An 18,177-nucleotide genomic window follows, 5' to 3' on the forward strand; every position below is an offset into this window, starting at 1 on the left:
TTTTGTAATTGAAGAATTTGTAGCCGTCAGTACACCAAAGGATTTCGAAGAGACAACCTCGTGATACAACCCTCTGTTGTAATCCGAAAATCGGGAAAAACATCTATCGTGTGAGAGTTATCGAAATAAGTTTTGAATATTGTGTGTTGCGTGAAAACTAATTCATTAATTTTTGTAATTGACTATTCTAATAAGTTTTTAAATAACCATTTCTAAAAATACAACCTAAGCTTTTAATAAATTGTGGCTAATTATTAAAATCCCGTTTATTAAAACCCACCTATCCTTCTGCTTTCGGGTCACTCGTCGTTGGCAGCAGTACGGAGACAAACCTGACGTGCAGAAACTGCATACTTGGACCTTACAACCCAAGGAAGGGTCGACATATAAAAACCAAATCGACTATCGCGTCAGTTACCCCGTACATTTAATGGTCCTTCGAGCCGGATTTTTGGCAAATAAAATCAGTGTTGTCCTGAATCATAAAGAATTCTTTGGAAAACTCACATCATACAGTGAAAGAAAATAATAATAGAGACCTGAAATCATTCAAATAAACCGAAGACAGTGCGTTCGAACCGTTACTTTGAGTGAACTCTGATTATACACTTTCGTTGAACATTAAAAACTATACTTTGAGAAAAAATTACTGTTCGAATCTTCGTCAAGTGCGTTCGAAGTGAAAATCATCGGACTTTAATTTATACAAGTGCGTGCTCTGAAGACAAGTGTCCAGTGCACCCAATCACACCAGGAACGAAGCCGCAGTCACGGATCACCAGGAAGCTGAGATAGCCACATCGCATCCAGCTACATCCATCAATCCAGAGACAACTCAACGGTAAGCTCCTAATATTTTGAATCGTCAGTCCTTATATTTTTTCGAATTTCCGTAAATCCCTTCGCCTTTTCCTCGATCACAATGGTTGAATTAACCGAAGCTCAAAAAGCGAAACGCGCGTCTCTAATTCAAGCTCGCGGTCAAATTAAAGCAAGAATAACAAGGTTGAGCAACCACTTAAAAACCGCTGGACTTTTCGCGAGTAATGAGACGATAAATCGAACGTTACCAAAAATCGAAGAGGGCATCGCGAGTCTCCCGAACATCGAACACGAACTCACGATGCTTGAGCCTGAGGGAGATCATGTCGAAGAAGGTGAAAACATCAGATTTGATTACGATGACATGCTGGTGCTAATTAGGAAATTCAGGGATCCTCATCGCGAAGCCTTTATAGTGAATCAAGCTCCCGTACGAGAGCATTCTTGTCAGTCAGGATTAAGGACTACGGATTACCTCTCCTCACTGCCAAAGGCGGAGGTCAAAAAATTCGACGGGAAATTGGAAAATTATCGTCCGTATCGCGACTGGTTTTTAAAATTCATCCATGAACGTGAGGGCTTATCGGATTCCCAAAGATTAGATTTTCTTACGAGAACGTTGACGGGAGAACCCTACATAATGATTAACGCGTTTAAAACGACTGACGAGAATTACGCTGTAGCATGGAAATTACTGGAGTCTACATACAATATCGAATATGTTCTAATTTTCCGCCACTGTGATCTCCTCTACGACACCCCAGCAATGAAAAATAGTTCCCCCGAAGAAATTCGCAAGCTGGTCAACAGCTTACAAACACATATTCTCGCCATGAAGGCACTTGGAGAGCCAGTGGAAAACTGGAACACGCTCATTTCTCACATTATCATGAGAAGAATGGACACGGAGACTGAAAGAGAATGGAACAGATCCAAACAGGGAAATAGAATCCCAAATTATGAAGATCTGTTGAGCTTCCTCCGAGAACAGGCAATCCATCTCACCTCGTCCAGGATCTCCAGAACGAACCAGACCCATAGTTCCAGTGGCTCACAAAATAAGCAAAAAAGAGGAAACCACGGAAACAGAATACAGACACTGCTCACTGGGACAGAGCTGAAAAATTGCCCAAACTGCAACGAGCAACACTCATTAGAAAGCTGCGAAAAATTCCTTGCGCTGAGTGTCCCAGCTCGAATCGATGCAGCCCGTGAAGCAAAATTATGTCTCAATTGTTTCCGCGGGAATCACAGGACTCGTTTTTGCAAAGCAGATAAGTGTAGCATCTGCAAAAAATCACACAACGCCCTACTGCACCTGCAGGGTGATGATCTGAAAAATTTCCGGACCTCATCGGCATGACAAGAACCGATAGTTGCCTCGGATACACCTGCGGCGACCGTTCTCATTGCATCCCTTCCTAATAGAGATGCGATCGTCACCGCAGTGATCACGGTGCTCGACGCTGCGAAAAAACCCATCCGTTGTCGTGCCATTCTAGATACTGGGTCAAGTTCGAACTTTATGACAGAGAGCTTCGCAAACCTATTGAAATTGCCCTTAGAAAAGCTCAAACTGTCCATCGAAGCTATGACCAATTGCGATTCTACAACCAATCATCTGGTTACGACAACGATCAACTCAAGATTAAATGGATATGCCAGGACGCTCAATTTTTTGACCGTCCCAAATATTGGTAATTTATTCCCCATGCAGCCTATCAACCGCAGTGACCTCAACATTCCCAAGCACCTCAAATTAGCAGATCCAGCCTTCGATCGACCTGCACCCGTTGACATCCTCCTAAGTGTTGGAATCACACTCGCCTCCATCTGTCAAGGTCAAATCCAATTGAACGACCCCGGGGAGCCAGACATGATTCTACAGGAAACTCGTTTTGGATGGATCATCGGCGGAAGTGCCCTAGCGAAAAAATCATTCACCAGAAAGAGTCCAGTGCAATCGTGCATTACTTCCATCGACACTGAGCTAAAAAACTTCTGGACAATGGATGATTTCAACACTTCCGTGCATCTGTCGAAGGAGGAGCAAGCCTGTGAGGACCACTTCAAGGAAAATACGACACGTGACGCAACGGGGAGATATACAGTGGCCTTACCATTTAACGGGAAGGAGTCGCAATTGGGAAACTCTCGCGAGATCGCGAAAAAACGGTTCCGATCGTTGATGAGGAAATTCCAGCGCAATCCAGAGTTGCAAAAACAGTATTCTGCAGTGATGCAAGAGTACATCGACCTGGGCCATATGTCGGAAATACCTCAAAACATTGAAGACGAGAACTGTTTTTACCTGCCTCATCATGCCGTCGTAAAGGAGACCAGCCTCACGACCAAGGTTCGAGTCGTATTCGATGGGTCCGCTAAAGGGGAGAATCATCTCTCACTCAATGACACTCTCATGGTTGGACCCACGATACAAGAAGACATTTTTTCGCTCCTTGCTCGTTTTTGCACGCACCAGTACGTCATCACCGCCGACATTGAAAAAATGTATCGGCAATTCTGGATTCGTGCAGAGGATCGACGGTATCAACGGATTTGGTGGACGGATCAAGATGGAAATGAGAAGGTGTTCCAATTGAACACCGTTACCTTTGGCCTTTCTTCAGCTCCTTATCTAGCCATCCGATGCGTCCATCAATTGGCCGATGATGAGTGCCAGGAATTTCCAAAAGCATCAAGAATCCTCAAGCGCGATTTCTATGTAGATGACTTACTATCAGGAGCTGATTCTTTCGAGGAAGCGTTACAACTGCGAGACGAAATCACCGCATTACTCCAGAAGGGACAGCTAAATCTACGGCAATGGGCCTCCAACGATCCTCGTCTTCTACAGGGATTACCTCAAGACAGCGTTAATTTAAAATTGAATATGTCTCACGACTCAACAGTAAAAACACTAGGCCTACATTGGGACTCATCGCGTGACGTAATCGTCTATACGATCAAACCGATCCCCCTCACTGGAAAGATCACAAAGCGAATTATATTATCGGAGGTGTCCAAAATTTTTGATCCTCTTGGATTCCTTGGCCCTGTGATTATCAAGGGGAGGATGATTCTACATCGGTTATGGATCGAAAAACTGGGTTGGGACGATTCCATTCCGCTGAGCATCCTTACCGAATGGAAAAATTATACATCTCAACTGCCCCAGCTAAACAATGCGTCTTTTGATCGGAAGGTCATTATTTCTGAAGCTAGAGACATCCAACTACACGGTTTTTGCGATGCCAGTCAGAAAGGGTATGGAGCTTGCATCTATTTGCGCTCCACTGATGCCCATGGAACCATACAATCACGGCTTCTCTGCTCAAAATATCGTGTCGCTCCCATTAGTTCTCCCACATTGCCTAGGTTGGAACTATGCTCAGCTTTACTACTATCCGATCTTTATGTCGCTGCCAAGCAAGCTATCACACATAACATCAAAAGAGTCATTTTCTGGTCAGACTCAATGATAGCCTTGCATTGGATTAAAACTCCTCCGAACAAGCTGCTAGTATTTGTAGCTAATAGAGTAACCAGCATCCAAGAAAAAACAACTGGAGCAGAATGGCGACACGTTCGCACTCAGGACAACCCTGCAGATCATATTTCTAGAGGCTTATTTCCCTCTGAGTTCGTCAAAGATCTTAATTGGAAACAGGGACCAACATGGCTCTCCGATGAGGAACACACCTGGCCGATCAGCGAGCTCATCATCCCAGCAGAGATTCCTGAGATGCGAAAAGCCCAGTGCCTACTCAGCACGGCAGTCAGTGAAAAAGGATCTGAAACTCTAAATGTCACCGAAACGCAATCGAGCTTGAAGAATAAGTCCGATCCACCATACATTTTGCGATACTCATCGCTTGGACGCCTCAGTAGACTTTTTGCTCTCGGTTTGCGTTTCCGGAATAAATTGAAGGGTCCGATTTCAGCGTCCGAATTGAACCAGGCACATGATCGAATCATCAAGCTAATTCAAGAAGCCGAATTCCCAGCAGAAATCAAACTTTTGAGAAAAGGAGACGCATTACCACTGAATCATAAGTGGAGCCGGTTCCGACTGTTCCTTGATGACAAAGGACTACTGCGTGTAGCTGGTCGCTTGAAAAATGCTCACGTGCCCTATAACCAAAAACATCCTCTGTTCCTCCCAAAAGGGCACCACATAACAAACCTAATCATCAGAAACGAGCACATAACCAACTATCACGCGGGAGCTCAAACCACCCTGTATGCCTTGCGGAGAAGGTATTGGCTGGTGGATGGACGACATCAAGTACGGAGGATCATCAAGAACTGCACAGTTTGCGTCAAGGCTGATCCACCGAGGAGTGAATACATAATGAGTGATCTCCCAAGATCTAGAGTCACCGAAGCCAAACCCTTTAGTAATGTCGGCGTGGATTATTGCGGCCCCTTCTTCATTAAGGAGAAAAAATTCCGCAACAGGAACCGCGTGAAAGTATGGGTCGCGGTATTCGTATGCCTGGTGGTCAAGGCCGTCCATTTGGAGGTCGTGACTGATCTCACCACCGAGGGCTTCATCGCAGCCCTTAAACGATTCATCGCTCGTCGAGGAAAACCTGTCCACATTTACTCCGACAACGGCACCAATTTCCTCGGAGCCAGCAACGAACTCAAAGAACTATATTCATTTATCCAGTCCAAGAAATATAATGACGAGATCCATCAGCATCTCACTGCTCAGAACATCACCTGGCACTTCATTCCCCCTTTATCACCTCACTTCGGAGGACTTTGGGAAGCCGGTGTTAAATCCTTCAAGTATCATCTAAAACGCGTTTGCGATGATTTAGTAACGTTCGAGCAATTTACCACTCTTGTGATCGAAATCGAGGCTATTCTTAATTCCCGTCCTCTCACTCCTATCTCCTCTGATCCCAATGATTTGATTGTCTTAACTCCCGGTCATTTCCTCACTGGCGATTCATTAATGAGCTTGCCAGAACCAGATTTTAGCGAGACTCCCGACAATCGTCTGTCATGCTGGGAATTGATCCAGAAAAAACAGCGAGAATTCTGGAAGAGATGGTACAAGGAGTACCTGAATGAGCAGAATCAGAGGCACAAATGGAGCCAAGGAAGCCACGATATTCGAGAGGGTACTATCGTCATCCTGAGAGAAGACAACTTACCACCTCGACAGTGGTCTCTAGGTCGCGTTACAGAAATTTATCCAGGGGCTGATGGGATCATTCGTGTAGTGAAGGTCAAAACCGCTAAGGGTGAACTCAAACGGAACATTAGAAAATTATCCCCGTTGTTGAGTGATGAAACGAACTGAATAGACAGTGTAAAAAGATTATGTGGATAATGGACAAGTTCAATTTATAAACTTTAGTGTGCATGAATGTGTGAGGATCTTAGATGTGTAAAGAGAATGCGATCTCAAATTGTTTTGATAGATTAAGTAATAATCTCTCAAAAGGGGAGCGTGTTCGGTCGCATATATAGTCATAAATAGTTATTTTTTCGACAGCTGGGGAAAACTTCTTTTCCCCCATTTTTTCTCTTATGTTATCAAATAATTAACTAACTTTAATCCCTTGCCAGTCGACGCAAAGCACGTACAAGTCGTCAAACCATAAAATTCTGCTTCTAAAGAAAACCGTGACTACACTTTCCCACGAGTTTTGTCTATTGTCCTTAATATTTTCCCAAATTCCTAAGAGCTATAAAATTTTCACGAATGTCCTCTTCCCGAGAGTTTATGAGGACCCCGTTTTTTTGCTCTCCGCGTCACAGCGATGGACCCAACCGAGCCATCTGCAACGCGGCAGATTTACTCCCTGCAATAGTTTTTCCCTTCAACCAAGAAATTTTCCTTTCCCCCTCTCTTCCTACCAAGGAACAATTACTCACACCCACTTTTCCAGTTTTGTAATTGAAGAATTTGTAGCCGTCAGTACACCAAAGGATTTCGAAGAGACAACCTCGTGATACAACCCTCTGTTGTAATCCGAAAATCGGGAAAAACATCTATCGTGTGAGAGTTATCGAAATAAGTTTTGAATATTGTGTGTTGCGTGAAAACTAATTCATTAATTTTTGTAATTGACTATTCTAATAAGTTTTTAAATAACCATTTCTAAAAATACAACCTAAGCTTTTAATAAATTGTGGCTAATTATTAAAATCCCGTTTATTAAAACCCACCTATCCTTCTGCTTTCGGGTCACTCGTCGTTGGCAGCAGTACGGAGACAAACCTGACGTGCAGAAACTGCATACTTGGACCTTACAACCCAAGGAAGGGTCGACATATAAAAACCAAATCGACTATCGCGTCAGTTACCCCGTACACCGTGAAATTTTAGGAAATTGCTGAATTAAAAAAATTTTCTTTTGAGAATAAATCGATGGAAATGGAATTGCAGTTGAAAAATTCGATTCTTGAATTTTTATAACCCAAGTTTGAGGGAGAATTAACGAAATTTGGAACATTTCAAGCGAAAAGGAACTTCACCTCTTGAATTTTTTAATCAAATAGTTCGACAGAAAGTTCAATAAATTTCACCATTGCAAATTTCCGATAAAAAAATTCGTTACCGGGGAAGATTCATCTGTTTACGAGTGTATAATTAATTATCAAGTTTTTTTTTTGACTGAATTAATCTTCAATAACTCATATTTAAACTGGTGAAATGGTCTGAATGAGATTGAAAAAATTTGGGGAGCGTCGGAGAATGGAAGAAAGTAGTTTTCTATCTGTTCATGTTCATCTATTTACCGGAATCTAAGTGGGACCTTCACTCGCTTTGATATTCCGATTTACATCCACCGCTTCGTGAATTCGAAATTCAAGAGTTTGAATTTCATACGTATAAATCCCTTTTTTTATGGTTTGAGTGAGAGTGCGTGGAAATAGCGACCCTGCGTGCGGTCCACTTATAACATTCTTTGAATTACTTCCCGTACACGAGGTACACGATTACAAATCTCATTACACTTGAATAAAATCGCGCATTATGATTATTCTTCAATGTTCAGGAGAATTGAATTATTTTTCGCCCCCAAATACTGAACTATATTTTTACTGTGAATTATCCTCAATTTCTTTCAATATTTCTCTCGCAACTTAATCAACAAATTCAACGATCGCAAATAATAAATATTCATCGACCCCACACCACGTCGCTCTCCATCATAATCTCCTCGAGTTCAATGGCCTTCGATTGGCAAAAAATATCGATGACTTTCGGAGGATAATTTTCAAAAAGAAAAAAAAAATTGCAGAGTTATCGGCAGTCCACCGCCTTTGAAAGAAAATTTCTCCAAAATGTTTTTTATAATCTGCAAATCGCATGCAACGAATACGGAAGTAGATATAGCCCCGACACAGTCAGACTCCCGCCATCCATCTTCGCTCACTACATGTGCATGTGTACATAGGTGTTTTAATACGCCTCGGACATCGGGAGCAACTCCCAACAAAATAGAAATCTGCGTGCCGGTTTTAAGTTCTCCTATATACTAGTTTTAAATGCCCCCTGGTTGCAAAGAGAACAATTTTATGTATATAAATGCGTACACGCGACTGAACCTCTAACGACGTTCGTCGTGCCGGTGAACGGATTAACGTCAGCCTCCATCTGCGTCTCCGCATAATTATGTTCACTTTTCTCCCCATTTTACGTCAGACATGATGAATTATAAATTTTCTACAGGTTAAAAAAAATATATATATATACACATGTATATATATATATCCCCCCACCTCCCCCTAAAGACCCAAAAATCATTTTCCCTTTTCATTTTCACGTGCATTTATTCACTTTTATGAGACAATTTTTCGTAAAAATTTTACCACAAATTCGATAATTTGATGGCTTTTTTCAACTTTACGACATGTCTTCACACTTTATTCTCATGTTTATGCACTTGACACGCCTCGCGTTTTTCGTGAATGTTTTTTATCTCCATGAGGGAGGCTTTACGATCCTGACCTTTTTGGTTGAAAAAAGAAAAAAAAAAATACCAGAGCAATTTCGGCGGTGTTTTAAACACAAAAGTACACAGCGATTTTCGCCCGCGAGTCTTTACGACTTCTCTGTTTTACGGACAATGGTATCTGAGATGTTCAAGAATTTCACTGCAATTGTATGAGCCGTGGAGAATAAAAGAAGTGATACAAACAAGCAGTCGAATGATGGTTAAGGATATACAATGTTTGAAAAACAAATTGCGAAGAAAGTATGGAATTACAAACATGAATATTCAATGGAAATTGAGATCTTGTAGAAACAGGAAGAAGACAATTGTAAATATTACGCAGCACTTACTGACCAAACAATTGTATAATAATTGACAGTAAATAAAAACTATTTGTTTTTTTTTTCAAAAGACGTTGAATTTTCAATAGATTCCAAATTCACATGCCTACAAATTTTAACCTCAAAGCATCTGCAGCAATTTCATCATTCGAAGGTCTCAATTTGATCTTGGATTCGACGGCTTAATAACACCCAAGATACACTTGTCCATCATTAAGCTGTCGTTTTTTGAACCGTTAGGTAACATTTGAAAAATCTGACGATAAAAAATTAGAAAGTTCGATTTTTGAGAAACTTTTATTTTTTTGATATCACGCCTATATCATGAATAATTCATGCACTATCAATTTTGCACTCTAAGTGATTTTTTCGAAATCATAACAAATTCCTTCAAATACAAGTCTTTTACAGAAATTAATTTGAACCATTTTCATCATTTTTTAAACCAGGAATATTAAAAGTGAATGTACACTTCGAGGAAAAAAAACTAAGAATAGTTTTTCAAATTCTCTACCAAACAACAATAAAATATTCGACCAATACCGAAAAATTACTGGAAAAAATATTCCCTAATAAATAAAATGATAAAATGAATGAATTCTTTACCGCGATTTCACCCCAAGCGGATCAAAAAAAAAATCAATAAAAATGAATAATAACAGTCCCGTGTGAATATCAGGAAGAGGCACAGAGATGCCGATAGATCTCCGTGGAATCGATCACGGAAGTGTCCAAGGGATCGATCGATAGATCGTCTCTGGTACTTCCTAGATGGCCTCGAATATGGCATGAAGCGTTGCACGAATGGCCGAGGCCGGGAGCGAGGAAAACGCAGAGGCGAGATATCGAGGCGGATCCGTTGTGCTCACGGGGCAGAGGCTGATCCAGTTGAAGCTACTTACAACTGTCTCTCTCTACCTGCCATATTAGTCACGCTTAAACGTACACGCTTGTACATACAAAGAACGCCTGATGTGCTTCCTAGAGTCACGAGTTAACTTCATAAAAGCCCATACTTTTCGCGTATAATACCCCTCAACATTGGCTAATTAATTGATGTTTACATGTGAGTGACACAGCCGGAGTAGCTTTCGTAAACATCCTCATTTGTTCAGTATTCATACATCCACGAAGGTCGAATTTAATGACGATTATTATACTGATGAGAATATTAATAAAGAGGAATTCACTACAATTAACTCCCCGAAGAGAAAAATTCAGTAGAAATGGCACCATCATTTGCAAAAAAAATCTCATTCCATATTTACCCAACAATCAATCCTTATTAAAATCCCCTAAAATAAAGAATCCGTGCTATACCTAAAGGTGGAATCGCAAAAAACCATCAAGAAAGCGGAATGAAATCGATAGCAATAAAATTTCCGATCGGTAAAAATCCCATAAAGAAACTAGACCACCAGAAGCAATAAAAAAAAAAAAAACGTCGTAAACCCGGGGTATCGACAAAAATCAATAGAATTCCTGTTCACTATTACCCTCACAGCTATCACAGAGTCCTTGTCAGATCGTTCAATTGAACTCTAGAGTCACGATCGCGATGTCCACCCAAGTATAATTGATAAGACCTGGAGTCGCATAGGTGAGGTGGTCTCGATGCTGACAATCGCATTGCACTTTGATAAACGATAATATGTCATGCAATTTAAATTTTAAAATTCATTTAATTTTCAACAGATCTTCAATTTCAGTATTTAATTATCAATAGAAACATCTCTAATTTTTCTAGTTGAAAAACAATTTAACGTGGGATGAATATCAGTGCAATATTAACCGCCAGTATCGGAGTAATATTTCCCATCAACATCGTAATGACATTGAATTCAAATAATAAAATTCAAGTCAAGAGAAATTTAATTGAGAATAATAGAATGACGAAAGTAATATTTCACATGTCATCTAATTGATTGCCCCAAAAATACCTCTCAAATTTCACCTCCAACATTCTCCATTCTCCCTCATTCGACCTAGTCACCAATAATTACCCCCGTTAATAATTTTCCTCATTACATCCACTACAACTAACCATTTCTCCAATAAATTCCGTTAATTCCACTTAAATGTCTTTTATGTTTTATTAAAAAGCTGTCTCGCATATGATAAAAAAAATTTGTACTGCATTTTGATGAGCAATAACCCAGCATGAAACACGACATTGCAAGATCCCAGTAGTACCAGTAAAAAAAAAAATAGAATAAAAGAAAGGCAAAAGAGATGAAATAAAAAACGATAAGATGTTGACTCTTTAACAACTCCGAAGAAGCCACCGAAAAAGGTACAACGTGACTATCGCATTCCCGTCTTGGTGTGGTCTTATCTACCTCCTATTTCCAACCACGATTATTATAACAGTAGGCAACTCTCGGTATACTTGTGGAGCAGCAAACCTTGTGCATGTTATACGGCCACAGCAATCATAACGGTACAACCCATACACTCCTTATATTAGTCCTTATTCAGCATCCCAATGGTCAGTCTAATACATCGTTGCACTATATCGTGATTATTAATTCAGTTCAAACAATCTTGCTAATTAATTGTCCCTAAAATGTGGATACAATTTCATGGGTATCTAACTGACCTGTTTGAGGCTAATTACACAACCCGATAATCTTTCTCATTAGTTTCAATGAAAATCAGATATATTTTTTTTTTATATTACCGATTATTTCAAGTTAATGTCTTGGTTATTTCGACCTAAGGATTATCCAAGTACTTTGATGATTTTTAACCTGGTAAAAGAGCCCTCATTAACGCCCTACCTGGACTCGAATGCCGATTTTAATTGTGGAATTCGGATAGCGTGGTAGTTTAAAGTTTTTAGATTAATCGGCATTAATATATCGAAGGGAGAAATGCGCTATTATCTCTTCTTCACCCGTTTGTGCACAAAGAAAACATCAGAGACACGCGGACGTTGTTCTCTTGTTATATCTAGTTTAAATTTCATTAACTCACCTATCGACGTCTTCGAGGAGTGCGATGGGTGCGCGAAAGTGAGGCTGGAGCTCGGTTGTGTTGAGGAAGGCCATGGCTGCTAACCCCAATCCTTTTCACCTGCATTCAAATGTAAAACTCGATTAGAATAAAGCACACGAACATAAACAGATACTAAATTAATAAATTATAAAAACAGTTGTTAATTCATTTTGTCAATAGCCATCACCAAATTTAATTCGATATTTTTATTTCACTACCATGAAAAATTGTGATTAATTATAAAATTTCATCGCATTTCATTCTTAAGGATCCATAAATCATTTTCGTCATAAAAGAAATAAAAATGATTGTTCAATTTCAAGAACCAGTCGTTGAACTTCTCACCCGACTAAATAATTTAAAAATAACGCATCATAATGATCAACTTCCAGCGTGAAATTGTATTTTTTTTTATCATTCTCCCATAAAATCCTTCAATTCCAATTTCTCTACCCGCAACATTTATAAAATTGCTTCCTCCGGATGTAAATCAACGCGAATAATACGTATTAAGAATATCCACGTTTCTTTTACTGGTTGATATAGGCCATACCACACATTCAAAAATTTTCACTTCCAAATTTTGTCAATTAAATTACACTCTGTGAATAATTTTTCAAGTTCTCGACAAATTCCAATGGATCGAACAACTTTAAAGCCTCCAATATATCAATTAAATTTCCAAAAAAATCACGATTAACTCGATGTCCCTAAATTCAAATGACACTTTAAAAAAAATTATTTTTTAACTGTCATTATCCATAAATTATTCATAAATTATTTATCCACCCTCCTGCCACCCCCATCCCCCGACCATCCAAAGATATTCCTCCGTAAAAAACATTCTTTTCCCCACGACCACAAATTTTATGTAAAAATTAGCCCTCCAGAGGACAAACGACGGACGAATATTAGTTTTATCATAAAAATTATTCTCCTAAGTCTAATTTTTCCAACAAAACGACCTAAAAAAAAGTTGATTGTCATTTGATCGCACGTTTCATCCTCTAGAGATCTAATTATTACCCAAAATTTCATTCCGTCCACATGTCAAATGTACATGAACTTAAGGTCGTTCCGTTGTCCATTTGAATGACGCAAGAGGCAATTTAGTGCATCAATTTTTTAAACCAACATTTTTCAACTCAACTTCCATTCTCTCTCGTATGTGTATTATGTGTGGCGCAAGGGGGAAAACGCCGAATGACTCTGCTCGATCCTCCACTTGGCTTTTTCTCTCATTTTTTTTTTTCTTCCAATTTTTTTTTTCCCTCTCTTTTATGTTAACCGGTGGTGCTGTGTACATTATCTGGACGTACATTTGTGTATGTGTGTATGTGTGTGTGCAGTGATCGGGCGTGGTCCCGGTGGCCATGGAATGCGCTCACTTTCACCGTAGTTGAGACGAGAGCAAAGGGAACAAGATGGAACGTACAGCCTCATGATCTCGCGGGTGCCTCACACACTTGCACCAGGCCAGCATTGATGTTTATGTGTATATGTGTATATGTGTGTGTATGAGTTGACGTTTAACAGCGGGAATACACCTACGTAACTCCACCCGTTTCGCTGAGAATCGAGATCACTCGTGCACAGGACGAGAAATGTAACGACTTAATGCCAAATATCAGAGGATTTTTCGCACAAGTGTAATTGCAAAAATGTTTATTTAACTTAAGACATGAATACGGCCCTTTTTTCCCCAAAGGAAAGCTTTTATAATTGTATGGTCGATCAGAGCTTTTATGTGAGGTCCATTTGACTCCAATTTACCGAACGTTTTACGATGATTTTATTATCTAACTTTGCAGGTATGAGTTCAGATGTCGATATTGAATTTTTAGAAAACATTTTGTTGCTTTCAAAAAACCAATAACCACTTCCGTGTTGCAGGGGGATGGTGAAATGATTGAAAGATTGCAATTATTAAATATTTACGAGCAGTTTCTTTAAATAAGTTATATTATTTTTTTGTTTTTGTTTGTGAAATTTACTAATTGGTTGGTAATTATTTTTTTTTTTTCAACTAGTCAGTTGGTTTCATCAACCAGTTGTTGAAATGCACCAAATCATTTTCTCCGGGTTTACGACATTAGTCACTAAAATGTATCTCAGTGACTGACTTCGTAATCAAAAATAATTGGAAGACACTTTACGGTTGGGTACATCAACCCCGTTGCAACATGAAATCATTGAATATTTTCAATGACTCATACAATATTTCCATTCTATTAAAGTTCTGAATTTATTAAGAAGTAATAATATTGCATATCAACAAAGGAAAAAAATATCCCAGCATCCTTGGATTTTCAATGAAACCGTCAGCCAATTATATTAAATTTGCAAATGACTGAACGTTAAAAAATATATTCACTTGAATTTTACGTATTTCAATTAATTTTCCTGGAATAATTTAATTTAAATTTATCAAGGCCATTAATTTCCGCATTAAATTGAGATAGAGACCGATAAAACTACGAATTTTATTTTAATTAACGGCCCTAATTATGTCGAATACTCAATCAACTGAAAATTCAAGAACATTTGCACCAGAATTCACTCATCCCCATTAATTCTCGTATAAATCCGATTAAAAACTTTCAACCCTGAATCAGCGAAAAATGATCCCTCAATTGTGAAAAAAAAAATTGATGCACTAAATCGACGTCGACTTGCACAACATACCAACCACAAAACGTAGCGACCTTACATCCACGTGTGTTGTACACGAGGCAACAGTATTTTTTATCCGTCCTCTTCACCGTATTTTCTCCTGTTGGGCTTTATCGGTTCATGCACTGGGTGGAGCACTGGGGCTTTAACACTGTTAACCCAGGGATATCGTAACATAAATCGCCCAGGTGTTTCGGGCTACATGCGGATATATTCACCATCGTTCCGACTTCCTGAATGGGTTACAAAGGTATTATGTGAATTTTATTCACCGTTGCGAATTGCTGAGATTTTTTTTTTTGTATCAAGTTTCATTTGTTTACGAGGAAATTTACGGAAATTGGGATGATGTTTTTTATAATGAAGTTTCGGGGTTGTTTTACCAGATATTTCAATTCGAGATTTTTTTATTTCAATTATTGCTGAATAAAAAATTGAGTACTCAAGTGGATTCAAGAATTTTCAAAAAAATATTGATGATTTATTCCACCGAAATAATTGGATTATATGAATAATAATTCATAAAAATAAAATTATGGAAAAAAATTATCATAATCACCCTGAAATTTTATAAATAACCCACGAAAATAAATACTCAAGCATTTTTAATCCCGCGGAGATGGTAAAGAGAAAAGAGACTGTTGAATTGACGATGGGCGTGGATAAAAACCTTGGGATGCAGCGCAAAGTGGACTGGGGTAATTGATGCACCGAATCGTCGAACGAGATATCCAAAAGTCTTTCGCAATATCACTGGGTTGCCTCTTCCCTACCGGACATTTAATCCACAGTGAGATGGCGGCCAAGGGCAGTCACGCTCTTCTCTCCCCCGAGTATTCCCTTCAAAAAAAAAAAAAAAAAAAAAAAAAGTCCCATCGAGAGGCCGATTATGCCGTCTCTTCTCGATTTTACTCACTTCAATTTTTACTTTGCATTGGTTATTTTCGAGGCCCTTCTGCCTGACGGACAGATGAAAGTTTAATCAGCGAAATACTTTGGGGAGTCGCAAAAAGCCGCATCGCTTTACGCAATGCATTATGACTTCTTTTTTTTTTTTCTTTTTTTTTGTGAAAGGCCTTGATGTTGAAAATCAGGTGGAAGTGACGCTTCAATTACCCTTCTTCTCAACGGACCGTGTAATTAAACGATGAGACTAAGTATGGGGAGAGACAGGAGATCTTGTTCGACATCGCTCATCAGGTTGTTAATTGTTTTTATCTCAAATTTCAGGTATAATGATCGCACTAGTGGGGGTTTTTTTATGATACCATAAAAAGAACAGGGAGGAGCTGCGATTTTGTATATTTAGTAATTTTTTTCGACAGTCGAGTAGTGATTTTTTTCAAATTCAAATGATTTTTTACCCCTCGCAACAGCTCCAGTGATATTTTTAGTACAATCACACGTCGAGGAAAGTTCCATATAAATTACCCAACAATTTGGTAACAGTATTGTGCTTTAACCGTTCAGGGAAAATTACCCGAGTGCTCAGTAAAAATAGTTAACTGCTTAATAAAAGTTATTCACATATTCAGAAATTTTTTTATTAGCTGCTTAATAAAATTTGTAAAGTCTTCCGTGAAGCATTACCTAATCGCTCGGTAAAAAATTTTTACCCCATATATATAAATTTGGTGAAAATTTATTCATACAGTGCATATTTTTGTTGACTGCAAATCCATAATCATTAATTGTACATCAGAATAAATCAAATTGAATGCATGAAAATCACGAAATTGAATGAAACAATTTCATTTCGATATTATCAGTACCACCGGTGAGAATCACAGGATCGTGTCTCCAATAAGACCCGGTAGATAATTACAATACTCCAACCCTATGCTCAATACTATAAGAATGCCCATCGTGATGACGAGAAACGATGATGCAACCTCTCATATCTCAGAATAGATATTGATTCGTGATTCATTTCGGACCCCTCTGGACATCCCTCAAAACCTCACGATCTCCCTAACCCCGATTTTCTCCAATTTCCATCACGAAATCGGGACTAGACTACTATTCAATCCCGAGAAAATTGAATCACTGAAATAACATTGATTTATTTTAACGAAATTCCAATTTAACATTTTTCTACCGTCACGTCCCGTAATTCATTGATTTATTAAATTATTCATTATCTGTCGAGAAGAAACTTGAATGCGATTTTTTTTGTTTAAAAAAAATATCGGTAAAGTTATTAGAAATTTGGGTACAGATCATATTGAAATATAAAATCATTGGTTCATTTAATTGAAATATCAAATGATTTAATATTGAGAGCTTTAATGAGTTTCAATGGAAAATTAATTTTTATACAAAATTTTTGATACCCAAACCGTCATTAACACCGATAAAATATTTTTATTAAAATTTCATCGGCTTTTAACTTCAACACTGATTTATTTTAATTAAATGCCAATTGCACATTTTTTCCTCGTTCATGTCCCGTACTTCATTGATTTATTAAATCATTCATTATCTGTTGAGGCGGAAATTTAATAAGTTCCTCGTTGTTTAATAAAAATATCATTAAAATCATTAAAAAAATTATGTACTTGATGGTAAAATGTAAGATCATATCCTCATTTAATTGGAATATCGATTCGATTGAAAAACACCGGTTTTAATGAATTTTTTTTTGGGTGGAGTATCGTTGCGATTGTCAATAATAATATATCGATTGGTATGCCCGAGATCTGGGGATGCCAGTGGCCTCGACCATACGTACACTCGCTTGTCCCGGTAATTCGAGCTTCGATCGATCGATTTAACGGCATTTCGAAAGCGAAATTAAACCCACTTTTACACTGTCGTAATATATATGTATTTATCGAGCGGGAGGAGTTAACCAACCACTTCAGGCACCGTAATACCTTTGTTATTTAAGAAAAAAAGGGTAATAATCCTTGAATGGAAGAGGGATACCCCACGATTTTTATCCATTAACACCTCCCACTCATTTTCTCAATGAATATTTACATTAAAAATTTATTTTACTTTAAATGAAAATTTCACGATGAAGTTGTGAATCAGTTAATTCACTTAATGCTCAGGAATGTTTAAATATTTCAACTACTCTTGCCTCCAATAAAATGGCTAGTTAATACAACTTTTCGAAAGTTTAAATAATTCAATGATCCATTAATAACCGGAGAATCCTTACAAAAATAATAATCCGGTCCCAAATATATTTCCAAGTGACGCCGTATTTTCGATGTTATTTTTTATTTTTCTCACGCAATTTCATTCACAATTTCGATCACTGAAAATTATTGAATGACATAGTGTGCTACCAAACTGTAAAAGATACTCGGATGTCTATAAATAGACTCCTATCAACTGTCCATGAAATTCCAATTTTTTTTTTTTGCCTAATG

The 18,177-nt window shown here is 38.4% G+C and overlaps 2 protein-coding genes across 3 annotated transcripts in view; one reads left to right on the plus strand and one right to left on the minus strand.

The window, feature by feature from the left end:
* LOC135160513 (transcription factor hamlet-like) overlaps positions 1-18,177 on the minus strand; it is a 93,322-nt gene that overhangs the window by 66,312 nt on the left and 8,833 nt on the right. For both annotated transcript variants that reach the window (XM_064117133.1, XM_064117132.1), the window contains exon 2: positions 12,104-12,202. The gene's annotated coding sequence lies outside the window, so the exon portion shown is untranslated. The remainder of the gene's footprint in view (positions 1-12,103; positions 12,203-18,177) is intronic.
* Positions 923-6,139, plus strand: LOC135160247 (uncharacterized). The gene is made up of 2 exons (XM_064116576.1): positions 923-2,147; positions 2,190-6,139. Exons 1-2 carry the CDS (start codon positions 923-925, stop codon positions 6,137-6,139), a joined length of 5,175 nt encoding a protein of 1,724 aa, XP_063972646.1.

Source organism: Diachasmimorpha longicaudata, chromosome 3, assembly GCF_034640455.1.
Source record: "Diachasmimorpha longicaudata isolate KC_UGA_2023 chromosome 3, iyDiaLong2, whole genome shotgun sequence".
Classification (NCBI taxonomy): domain Eukaryota; kingdom Metazoa; phylum Arthropoda; class Insecta; order Hymenoptera; family Braconidae; genus Diachasmimorpha; species Diachasmimorpha longicaudata.